The sequence below is a fragment of the Callorhinus ursinus genome, unplaced genomic scaffold (assembly GCF_003265705.2).
Source record: "Callorhinus ursinus isolate GAN/ISIS: 27379988/994484 unplaced genomic scaffold, GSC_fseal_2.0 scaffold17, whole genome shotgun sequence".
Taxonomy (NCBI): Eukaryota; Metazoa; Chordata; class Mammalia; order Carnivora; family Otariidae; genus Callorhinus; species Callorhinus ursinus.
In genome coordinates this window covers 15,928,486-15,940,976 of record NW_027397079.1, presented here as the reverse complement: position 1 = coordinate 15,940,976, position 12,491 = coordinate 15,928,486, and the positions used below count along the sequence as shown (strand labels likewise).

Below are 12,491 nucleotides of genomic sequence, written 5' to 3'. Positions count from 1 at the left end.
TTTACAAATAGGGTTATTTGTGCATTTTGTTGAGCTTTAGGCGTTCTTTATATATTCTGGATGTTAATCCCGAAACACTGTCTCAGGTCTTAACTTCTGCAGTGCACTGTCTGGGGTCTGAGCCTGCACAACAGCAGTAAATATTTAGTGGCACTCTTCCCACAAATCAGACCACACCTCCGGAGCCCAGTGCTCGGTGTCTCAAACCCAGCTGGAACAGAAGAGGATGGCTGACTGGGAGTGAAGCAGTCTTTTCTTCTGTCCAGACCCCCTGTGTGTTAAGCTTCTCTCAGGAACAGCCAGAGAGCAGGCGTCTCCCCGCAGGCAGACGAGGAGCGAGGATGCATGAGGAGTGAGGAGGCGTGAGCTAAAACCACAGTCGTCTCTCTGCGCTCAGAGCTCGTCCTGCCCCTCCCTGCAGGGCCCCCCCCCCCCCCCCCCGGCCCCCCCCCCCCCGCCCCGTGACACACCCACATTCTAGATCCAAACTCAGAAAGGCAGTTGGTTTTCAAGGATATTTGGCATTTGGCAAATAGGTTTGCCTCCCACTTTTTCGATTACTTGGAAGAAGAAGAAGAACTGAAAGGCATCCGATGTTGCCACACGCCAGGCGCTATTCTTAGCATTTTACCCAGATGACCCACTTTACGTTACAACTCTTAGAGCCAAATGCTACCGCTGTCCCCATTTTACAACGAGGAAATTAAAGCACACATGTGATGGGATCAATGCCACACACCGGACAGAACGGAAGCTGGAACTGAGCTTCCAACCTCGTGCTATGGATGTTTCTTCTTGTCCACCCTTGGCCGTGAACTTCTGACCAAACAGGTCGGTGGATTGTTTCTCGGCCCTACCTGTTCTGCCTCTTAAGCATCAGTACAAATGGTTCTGATTCCTATCCTACGATTGCTCTTTGTCCTAGCAGGGCCTGATACCACTTCCCAGAGTTTTGTGCTGGTTTTATGGCTTATCCAAAATTAAATATAATTGCTCTCTGTGATGTTGGTAACCCCAGATCCATCAAGGACTAAAAGTTTGGTAGAACGAGCCACTTTGTCTTAGAGGAGAGTGTGTGTGAGGCCATGTCGCAGGCATACAGCTGGTTCATGAGATCCCTCAGAAGCTGTTCTAGAAATCCTCAGGGATGGGGGTCCCTGAGGGATGGCAGCTGTGGGATTATACTAGGGAGTACACTCCTGTGCTATGCTGTGTTTGCTCCTTACTTATGTCCCCATTCAGTCCCAATAGAGACCCATTAGGGGGTGAATCCACAATTTTGTGTTTACCATCAACAAACAAATGAGTTCAGATTGTGATGGCTGCTTTGAAAAAAACAACTGAGAAAGTATTGGAGGGGGTTGGAGGTGGCACCAGGGAAAGGGAGGGATCAGGGTGTGCACACAGCTGGGGAGATGAGCACCTGCCCTCGCTGAGCTGGGAAGACTTGCATGGTCTTTGGGGGAGGGAATCAGGAGGTTGAATCTGGACACAGTTTCTACTGGAGGTGCCTGCTAGACAAGCCCGTGAAGATACGAGTCTGTGGCACAGGAGACCATCAGGCGGGAGATAACACATGGGCAAGTCAGCAGTGTACAGGAGGTCAAAGAGACTTCGCCAGGTAACCCGGGGAACCAGAAAATCTGGCTGGGAAGTAGAGGAGGTCCCAAGACAGAACCAGCCTTGCACATTTGAAAGGGAATTAAGGAGCCAGCAATGGGGACTGAGAATCACCTGCCATGAAGGAAGGTGGGCAGCCAAGCAGGTGGTGTCCCGGAAGCCAAGAGAGAAAAGTTTCGGGGAGAGAGGGGATCAGTTACGTCACATGCTATTGAAAGGTGGAATACAGTGGGGACAGAGGAACTTCCAGTGGATTCCGCCATGGTGACAACTCTGGACATAAGTGTTCCATCGGAGTAGCGAGGACAGAAGCCCGTTGGGAGCGAGTGGGGGCGTGGGCTCCCGCAAAGTCAGGAAGATCAGCTAACGAGTCCGGAATTTTCCCACTGCCCCACTTCTCGTGCCCGGGTCACCTTTTTTGGCTGTGCCTTCCCCTCCATGGTGTGATGCCCATCACCGTGTCGGACACATTTCCTTCATTAGCTGGCCCCCAGGGGCCCCCAATCTCGCCATTGTAAATGCACCTGTTCGCAGCTTACGCCATGTCACAAGGTGGAGGTGGGTAAATGCCATGGCCTCTGGAATTTTCTTCCACATTTGTGGCAGTGGTTTCTTTTCACGGCAGCATAAGCAGAAGAGAAGCCGGCTGGCCTGCCCTAGATGCCAGGCAGGGCAGGTGGACAGAGGGCAGAAGGCCCTGGCGGCACGTTGGGAGGCGAGGACCGCGGGGCTGTTGGACTGAGCGTCCCTTCCATTCCTCCGCCTCCAGCCCCCTCCGTATTTTTCCTGGAGAGCGGCCGTGGCCACAGTCGGCCTGGACAGAGGCTGTTCCTCCATCCTTCCCGCTGGAGCGGCCTCAGCGCCCGGAGCTGAGGAAGGCAGTTGCAGGTTAGCATGAGCCTCCTACTTGGCATAAAAAGAAACCCACATTTTTCCTTTTTGACTTTTAACTCCTTCACACCGTGGACTTGCAAACATGCTCGAAGTCTTGCTGGATGACTTCTGCTCCTCAGTAGCATTCCTAAAGCTACAGAGATGGACTGTTCTTGGCCAGAAGCAGGGGTTTTTCACCAATACATGTTAAATGTAAGTTCTTAGCCACTCGCTTGTGTTGCGATTTTTAATGGGGGAATGGGGAATGGTCTTGCCTGTCAAATTTCCCTTACAGAAATTGTCCTTGCTCAATGCTAAGGCTACTGGTTCACCCCACCCCCGCCCCCCACCCCCCACCCCCCGGGAACTCTGGGCAGTCTTTCCTGCTTTGCATGTGGCCAGTTAAAATCGGAGGGTGAGTCATGGGAGTGACAACCGGCGGGGGGGGGGGGGGGGGGGGCCCTGCCACAGGGGGTTACCCAAGCACCAGGCCCGAATGGGACACGTGTGAAGCATGCGTGAAACCGGTTTGCTCACATTCTACTTTAAGCAACGTGTGCAGACATAGAGGGACTCTCCCTTAAGAGTCCTGCGCTTTCCCACACCCACTGATACTGCCTTCCCCGCCCTGCTGAGCTCCCGCCAGCTCCCTGGCCCCACCCGGGTGGGTGGGCCGTGGGCCCTGCACCTGAGAGGAATTCCGCCCACCGCCACCACCTTGCGGATGCGCTCTCCCGTTGCCTATTATTGGCTGTGTCCACTCCCCCCCTGCCATCCCTACTGCCCAGGCAGGATGGCAGCCGACTCTCGCTGGGACAACTGCACCAGCCTCTTAACTGGCCTCCGTATCTCTCTGTGGGTCTCTACTCACTCACCCTCTCTTCCTCCACTTTGCACCAAGGATGAATTTTCTAAATCACAAGTCTTATCATGTGATTCCCCTGTGTTATCATTCAGAAAGTTCCGGTTGCTCCCAAGTCTGAACTGCTTAATATACTTAGAGGGGGGCTTTTCGGACTTTGTTGTGCATCAGATCCCCTGGGGATCTTAAAATGTAGATTTGGATTCAGTAAATTTGGAATTGGGCCTGAAATTGTACATTTTGAATAGGCTCCTCAGGGGATGCCAGTGCTGCTGGTCTGGGTATGACACTTTGAGGAGCAAGGAGCTGGGGAACCCCTGCTTGTGTCTCTAGCCTCATCTTTTGCCACCACCCCAACTCTGTTCCAGCCACACTGAACGTATTCGAACTCCCAGAATGCAACCCACTCTTGCTCACTACTGGGCCTTTGCATATGCCCTCTCCCCAGAGCCCTCTCCTACCCTGGCCTAGCTGGCTGCTATCCCTTTATTCCAACTCGATTGTCGATGCCACTTCCTCTAGAAAGTCTTCTCCTATTCTCCAAGCCCAGGAAATAAAAAGTCAGGCATGTTTGTGTCCTGGCAGTGGTGTCAGGTGAAGGGGTAGGGTAGCCGGTAATGATTTTCTTTATGCCAAGTGACAAGGTTAAAGAGGTGGCTTGTGAGACACAGGGCGGCAGCCAGAGGGTGGTGGGTGGGATGAGGGGAGTTGTTTACTCCTACAGAAGGTTCCAGAAAGAAGGTTTTTGTGTCACCTGGGGGTTTGAGAGGGCAGCCCGTCTGACCTGAGGTTGGCTGGCTGATGGCACCTTGACTCTTTTACTGTTTCTTTCTTGGCTGAGCAGAAAAAGATCCCTGAGGTAAGGGAACTAGCTGCCTTGAGCTCTGGGAACAAAGTCAGCTGCGCACCTGTGTGCTGTCAGACCACCCAAAAGTCATGTCAGAGTGAGCAAGGTCATTACAAGGATGAAAACTGTTTTCAGAAACTTTTTTTTTTTTTTTTGACCACAGCTTGAGAGCGAATCATGGAGACAGATTTCTACTGCAGAAATTTTATGTCTCTTATTTTCTTACGAAAATCTCTTCCTGTGGGGTGTTCTTTTCGTTTCTCTTTCTCCACTTACGCGCTCCCGTGTCCCTTTTACAAATTTGAGTTATAAAACGAATTCCCCTGCAGGTCGGAGTCAGCGATTGCTCGGCCGGAGAAACCCTGGATTTTGCTAGAATGCTCCTGCCAGGGCTCCTGCACCAGACCCAGCCCTGTAGGGAGCCGGGAATGGAATCCGAAACATGTGACATGGCAGGTCCTGATGCAGTGGTCAGACCTATTAGCCATGTGATCTCAGCTTGGCTAGGAGCGGTGCCAGTTAGGTCTGGAAAAAGTAGGATCCTGGTGGCAGAGCAAATAAGTCCAGCAGTGGAGGACCAGGGCCAGGGAAATGCCAGCGAGCTTGGGACGCACACGGAGGGATCTGAGGTCATTGCAGTTTGCCACAACGGAAAAACCTTTCTCGGCCTTCCGACTTTAAAGTACACCGAATAAAACTTCCTTTCTGGGTTTCTTTAATTTCCTCTTTTTCTGAAAGGGAACATCCAAGCGGAGGTCTCGAGACCTCCTCCCTCGCCCCAGCCTTACCCTCCTGGGACGTTTTCGGTTAATTTCCCAGCATCATGGTCACAGATGTGGAGCAGTTGGTCTGTTTAAAACAGATAACGACTTGAGTTTCTTCCCAAAGAGAATGGCCAGGTTTCATGGGTTATTCCTGTGCACCCAGGAATTAGTAGGTGCTGCAGGAAGTTTAAAAACACAGAAGGAAAATTTGAAATTATTTTCTGTATTTTCTTTTCCATAATAGAAAAATCACGCCCTTTGCCTTCAGGGAAACTTGCAGGAATGAGGTTGACAGATGACAGCAGGGCCAGGAAAAATGAGTTGAGCAACAGGTAGTTAAGCTACATAGTCTTGGGGCACCTGGGTGGCTCAGTCGGTTGAGCATCTGCCTTCGGCTCAGGTCATGATGCTGGGGTCCCGGGATCGATTCCCTCTCCCCCTCCCCCACTCTCATTTTTGCCCCCGTTCTCTCACACTCTCTCCAAAAAAAAAAAAAAAAAAAAAAAAAAAAGTGTTACTGATCTTGAACAGGCTTCTTTTTGTTTCTAATTTTTAAAAAATTTTTTATTTAAATTCAATGTAGTTAACATATAGTGTATTATTAGTTTCAGGGGTAGAATTTAGTGATTCATCAGTTGCATATAACAGCCAGTGCTCATTCCGTCACGTGCCCTCCTTAATGCCCATCAGCCAGTTACCCCATCCCTCCCACCCACCTCCCCTCTGCAACCCTGTTTGTTTCCTAGAGTTAAGAGTCTCTTATGGTTTGTCTCCCTCTCTGTTTTTATCTTATTTTATTTTCCCTTCCCTTCCCCTGTGTTCATCTGTTTTTTTTTTCTTATCAACATCTGAAAATGCAAGCTCTCCAATTACATTTTCAAACCTCCAGGACCAGTCTTTGTCTGCCCTCTGGTGGCTGCGGCTCTGTACAGAAAGTTCTACAGAAAAGTTCACTTGAAAAAAAAGCAGAGGCCCAATAAATGATAAGTTGTTGTGGGGTTTTTTGTTTGTTTTTGTTGTTGTTGCTGTTTATGCCAGAAGTGAGATATCCATTTGTAATTTATTTTGTAAGAATGCAGATTTTTGCCAGGAGTTTTAGGAATTGTTCCAAGATTGCTCTGGATTTTTTTTTTTAATTTAAATTCAAGTTAATTAACATGTAGTACATTATTAGGTTCCAGGTAGAGTTCAGTGATTTATCAGTTGCATATAACATCCAGTGCCCTCCTTAATGCTCATCAGCCAGTTACCCCGTTCCTCCACCCCTCCCTCCAACAACCCTCAGTTTGTTCCCTTGAGTTAAGAGTCTCTTATGGTTTGCTTCCCTCTCTGTTTTTATCTTATTTTATGTTTTCTTCCCTTCCCCTGTGTTCATCTGTTTTGTTTCTTAAATTCCACATATGAGTGAAATCATATGGTATTTTTCTTTCTCTGACTTATCTCGCTTAGTATAATACCTTCTAGTTCCATCCACCCACGTCATTGCAAATGGCAAGATTTCATTCCTTTTGATGGCCGCGTAATATTCCATTGTATATATATACCACATCATCTTTATCCGTTCATCTGCGAATGGGCATCTGAGCTTTTTGCATATTTTGGCTACTGTGGACATTGCTGCTATAAACATTGGGATGCATGTGCCCCTTTGAATCGGTATTTTTGTATCCTTTGGATAAATACCTAGTAGTGCAATTGCTATATGTTAACTAACTTGAATTTAAATTAAAAAACAAAAACAAAAACAAAAAACCAAAGCAATTCCTAAAACTCCCGGCAAAAATTTGTATTCTTACAAAATAAATTACAAATGGATATTTTATAGGTATATGTATATATATGTGCAATTTATGTATGTAGATGCCATATTCTTTACCTGTTATTTTCATGATAAACCTGTAAGATACATAATAATATTCTCATTTATATTCTTATTTAAAAATCAAACTAAGAATTCTAAAACCTAAAACTAATATGTATATCAACCCAATCCACATGGAAGATGTATTTCCACAGGGGAGTGTTCATGTCCAGCCACTCCATTCATCCCAGCGTCCAGGGTGCTTTGTGGTTCTTTATTTTCTGCATGTGTGTTGTAAAAGCAATAATTGTGGGGGTTTTGTGTTTTTTTTTTTCATTTTCCAAACATGAAAGTATGTTCTATTACCCAGGGCCCCCGCCCACCTACCCACCCACCTATGAAGATGTCCTCCAGCTTTTCTGCCATCACCTTTCCTCTTCTGGTTGCTCACATTGTCCCAGGCTGCCTGCAGGGGTCGGGACCCTGCTCCCTCCACTCCTGCGTGTTCAGCCCCCTTGCAACACCCATGCTTCACCCCGTCCTGGCCCCTGGCCCTAATCCTTCACAACTTCCCTATGTACACCGAGACAAGGTTGTTGAGTTTAACAAACATGCACAAAAGGTTAACGGTGATGGAGAGAGTGCACACAACACAGGGACCCTCTGAAAATAGAAATATGGGCCATGGCTTCCTTAAAGAGTTTCCCAGAGACCGGATCTGCCCTTGACTGCAGCTTTGCTGATCTGCTGGGCTTCTCCTCTTCGCTTGACCGACCCTTCTCCCCTCTCCAGCTGCTAACTCCCAGCCCCCAGCCCCCACGTTTCTCTCACTGTCTTATGATGAGCCTTGGTGTTCGCCTTCTCCCACCCAGACTGGGCTCTACACTTGGCTTTCCACGTTCAGACGCTCATGAAAGTTCTGGTCTTCACCCCAGAAGTACAAATAAACCACAGAAGCTTGGAAATTGCCATTCGACACTAAATTCTTAGGCAAGGCTCCCACCCACCCTTTTTTTTTTTTTTAAAGATTTTACTTATTTGTGAGAGAGAGAGAGCTCATAAGCAGAGGGAGCTGCAGGCAAAGGGAGAAGCAGGCTCCCCGCTGAGCAAGGAGCCCAACTTGGGGCTCGATCCCAGGACCCCAGGATCATGACCTGAGCCGAAGGCAGACGCCCAACCGACTGAGCCACCCAGGTGCCCCTCCCACCCACCCTCTGACCAGAGCAACTGAGAGTCTTCTCTGTGTCACGGTAGTACTGTTTTATCATACTCCGCACGCCCCAGAGATCCTGGAATGTGCCCCCTTTCCTCTCCCCTTCCCTCACCCAATTTGAGAATCTCTGCTCTAAGCTAACAGTTTAACTGAGAAGGCAGCATGAGAGGAAAAAATGTGAGCTTGGTGTTAGAACACCTAGGTTGGAATCCTGCCTTCCCTATGACTAGCTCTATGGGCTTGGGCAAGTTTCTGCAGAGGACTTCGGTTGCCTGTATCTACAGCATCCATTTCCCACTTTCTCACTTTCCAACCCCCATCCACCACTGCCATTCTAGTAGGAATCCATGGGCTTCCTGGATGCTATTCCAGTTCTTTGGCCACAGGAATTGGTTCAGGGGTCAGGTGTTTGGCCAAACACCAGTCTAGATGTTGCTGTGAAGGTATTTTTTAGATGTGATTAATCTTTCTTTTTTTTTAAGATTTTATTTATTTATTTGACAGAGAGAGAGAGAGAGAGAGAGACAGCGAGAGAGGGAACACAAGCAGGGGGAGCAGGAGAGGGAGAAGCAGGCTTCCCGCTGAGCAGGGAGCCCGATGCGGGGCTCGATCCCAGGACCCTGAGCTCATGACCCGAGCCGAAGGCAGATGCTTAACGACTGAGCCACCCAGGCACCCCTAGATGTGATTAATCTTTAAATTAGCAGACTTTGAGTACAGCAGATTATTCTCCATGCTGTGGGTGGGCCTCACCCAACCAGTTGAAGGCCTTAAGAGCAAAGACTGGGGTTTTGCCCATGATAAAAAAATATTCTGCTTCAAGACTACAGCCTAAAAATTCTCCCTGAGTTTCCAGCCTGCTGCCTTGCAGAACTCAGACTTAAGGCTGCAATATCAACTCTTACCTGAATTTCTAGGCTGCTGGCCTGCCCTCTCATTTCAGACTCGCCAGCCTCTATAATTGATTGTGTGAGATAATTGGTTCTGTTTCCCTGGAGAACCCTGACTCACCCAGGTAGGTATGTCACCAAAGCTGGACCAGTTTGAGTAAAGCTTAGGGCTTTTTCTAGGAATGCTGGACATGGCTATGCCCTTTTTTTGAACGGTGGAGTTCAGATGTGAGACTTGGAACAGCTACCAGGTGCCAGCTCTGGGCCTGAATCCTAAGATCTAATGCAGGCACCACCACTTACCACCTATGGGGCTGTTCTTCTGTTTCCTCATCTGTAAAGTGGGATTAGAGTATTTACCACATAGGGTTATTGAGAGGTTTAAATGGTTTAATAAGTACTAAACACTTAGAACAATGCCTGGATCATAGTAAATGCTCAATAAGTCCAAGCAATGATGATGATGATGAAGATGATGATGATGATGGTGATGATGATGATGATGATGATGGCGATGATGATGGCCATGATGATGGCGGTGATGATGGCGGTGATGATGGCGATGATGATGGTGATGATGTTGATTGATGGCGATGATGATGGCGATGATGATGGTGATGATGGCGATGATGACGGCGATGATGATGGTGATGATGAGGATGATGATGGTGATGATGAGGGTGATGATCGTGGTGGTGATGATGGTGATGATGATGATGATGGTGATGATGACGGTGATGATAGTACCCAGCCTGAGGAAAAGGCTGATGTACAAGGAGGGCAAGAAAATGGATTCAGAGTCCTGATGGCTTGTCAAACCTCTAGGTCAAACTGTGCTTGAAAGCCATTCTACCTCTGGACATAAGCTCATAAATTCCTTTTATTTTTTAAACCCTACTTGGGTTGAGTTTTTATTTCATCCAGAGTGCTGAACCTCTTCCTGTCTTGACAGTTGGGCAGTTTTGTTTTGTTTTTTGTTTTGTTTTGTTTTGTTTTCAGACCCACAAGCACAAGACCTACAACCCTTTTCCCAGAAAATGGAACTACCTACCCACTCTCTTAAGGGTGGATAGGAAATCCACAGATTTCTGTGGCTCCAGGGACCCTATTTCTACCCATCAGCCGGGAGGTACTTTCAATTCCTCAAAGGTATTTTACTCTTCATTGGTAATTGCCCAAGTAATTCCTGGGTGGGGTTATTTCACTAAGGAGGAATCAGGAAGGACCTATAAACAATGAAAAGGTGATGGACTTAAGGAAAATGCAAATTAAATACATAATAGGATAGCATTTCAGCTCACTAGTTAGGTAAAAATGTAAAACTCTTGAAAGCTCTAAGTGTTGAAAAGTATACAGAGCCAAGGGGACTTTTATATACTGCTGATGGGGGGTTTAAATTGTAGTCTACCAAACAGGGTATAAAAATTGACATTACCATGGAGAGCTGAAAATGTCATTGTCCTATGAAATGATAATATTACTACTGAGTCTCAGACATATGTCATGTGAGACACAAGAATGTTTAGCACTGCATTGTTGGTAAGAGCAAAAAGACTGAAGACAACTGATGTAGCCATACACAGGGGAATGGAGAAATAAAATGTGGAATATTTACTTAAAGCATTCCAAAGACAATGAAAAAAAATGATCTACAGGTACATGTACTGATGTGGCTAAATCTAAAAATCATAGCTTTGATTAAGAGCACTTGCAGAATACACACCAAATATCATTTATATAAAGTTTAGAACAATACAGTAATTCATACATTATTTAGGGATTTATCAAGGTAGCTCCATTTTCTGGGAAAAGTTTTCTAAGTCTTGTGTTTGTGGGTCTGACCACAAGTCAGAAGAGTGGTTATTGCTTGGGGGGGGGGATAATGGTTTATTTTCTAATCCAGTGGTGAGTACATGGGTGCTTTTTTTTTTTTTTTTTTTGAGAGGGAGTGGGGAGGGAGGGCATAGAGAGAAGTAGATGCCCCGCAGAGCAGGGAGCCCAACGCGGGACTCAATCCCAAGATCCTGGGATCAGGACCCCAGCCGAATGCAGAGCCCAACCGACTGAGCCACCCAGGCACCCGGTAGAGAGAGAATCTTAAGCGGACCCCATGCCCAGCACAGAGCCCACGTTAGTGGGGGGTGGGGAGGATTGGATCTCATGACCCTGAGATCATGACCTGAGCCTTAAATCACCAGCCCGATGCTTAACTGACTAAACCACCCAGGCGCCCCATGGGTGTTCCTTTTTATCCGTACATTATATATATTCTATTCTTTTGTGTGCATGAAATACGTTGTAACTTTTTATTGTGATAAAATATACATTACATGAAATGTAGCATTTTAATCAGTTTTAACTCGACACTTGAGCGGCACTACTTCAGTACATTCAGGTTAGGCAACCAACCACTCTACCCATCTGCAGAACTTTTTCATCATCCCGAACTGTGCTTTTGGCCTCATATCCAAGAAATCATCGCCAAATTCAATGTCATGAACTTTTTGCCTGTTTTCGTCTAGGAGTTGTATAGTTTTCAAGGTTAGGTCTTTGATCCATTTTAAGTACATTTTTATTTACGGTGTGGTTAGGGCCCAACGTTGATTTGCAGGACAATACATTTTTAAGCAAAGAAAAGAATAGGAGAATATTAGCTCCAGAAGGGGCCCTCCCCATTTGCAATGAGCACACTGGAATATAGGTAAAATAACACGCGCAGCTCACACAGCTGGTCGAGGGCAGCAGCGGAGTCAAAACCTGCCCTTTTGCGATGCATCGTTCTAAGCCGAAGCCCTAAGGAGCTTTGGATCGGGTCCACAGAGCGACCGCACCACCTCTTTTCAGCTCCGGCTCCTCCCTTTCCCCGCCCCGTGGGCGGGCCCACGCGGCTGAGGAACTGCGGAGCTTTGGCAAACTGGCGCGGCGCGCGGGTGGGAGGAAAAGCCCGGCAAACTGCTGCCGTCTCAGAGACCATCAGCAATTGGTTGTAAGGCGTGGACTCCAGCTTTCCCAGAACTCCAGGCCGGGTTTTCTCTCGCGCTCCAGGACGGGGAGGAGCCCCGGGCCCGCTGGCGCTCAAGGTCCGGGGAGGGGCTTGGGGGGCAGGCGAGCGTGCTCGGCCCTGATTGGCTGCACGGAGCGGCGCGGGGTTTGGCGGGAGCTTTCCGGGCTCAGACTGCGGGGAGAGCGGTAGGTTCGGATGGCCCCGCCGCGGCGGGTGCGGTGCCCGGGTCGGGGCGGGTAAGTTGTGCAGCCCGGGGGTACGCGGGCTGGGGACAGGCTTTATCTCCTTCCTCTAGTGCAGTGTTTGTGCCTCTCGGAGCTGTTCGTGCTGCGCAGCGACGCTCCCTGGCTCTGCCACTGTGGAATTCGCTCAGGCCCGCGGTTTCCGCCTGCAAAATGGGAATAATTGTCCCGACTACATAGGGTTGCCGCAAGATTTAAAGGAGTTAGCAGCTGAACCCTGTGCCTGGAGGGTGGAAAAGAACGTTTGCTAATGCTAGCTTTGCGTGGGCGGGTGTAGTCTAAAGTAGACTCAAAATATTTTGAAACAAAATATCCAGCAAATAACGCATCGAGTGCCTCCTGCTTGCCACACATTACGTTCTAGAAACGTTTGCA

General features: G+C 48.0%; 1 protein-coding gene across 2 annotated transcripts in view; it reads left to right on the top strand.

The window, feature by feature from the left end:
• The first annotated feature begins 12,042 nt into the window (after nt 1-12,042).
• The window catches only part of CENPU (centromere protein U), a 34,542-nt gene continuing 34,093 nt past the window's right edge, over nt 12,043-12,491 (top strand). For both annotated transcript variants that reach the window (XM_025886312.2, XM_025886311.2), the window contains exon 1: nt 12,043-12,110. In XM_025886312.2, the coding sequence (XP_025742097.1) occupies nt 12,070-12,110 (41 nt within the window). In that variant the 5' untranslated portion in view covers nt 12,043-12,069. The remainder of the gene's footprint in view (nt 12,111-12,491) is intronic.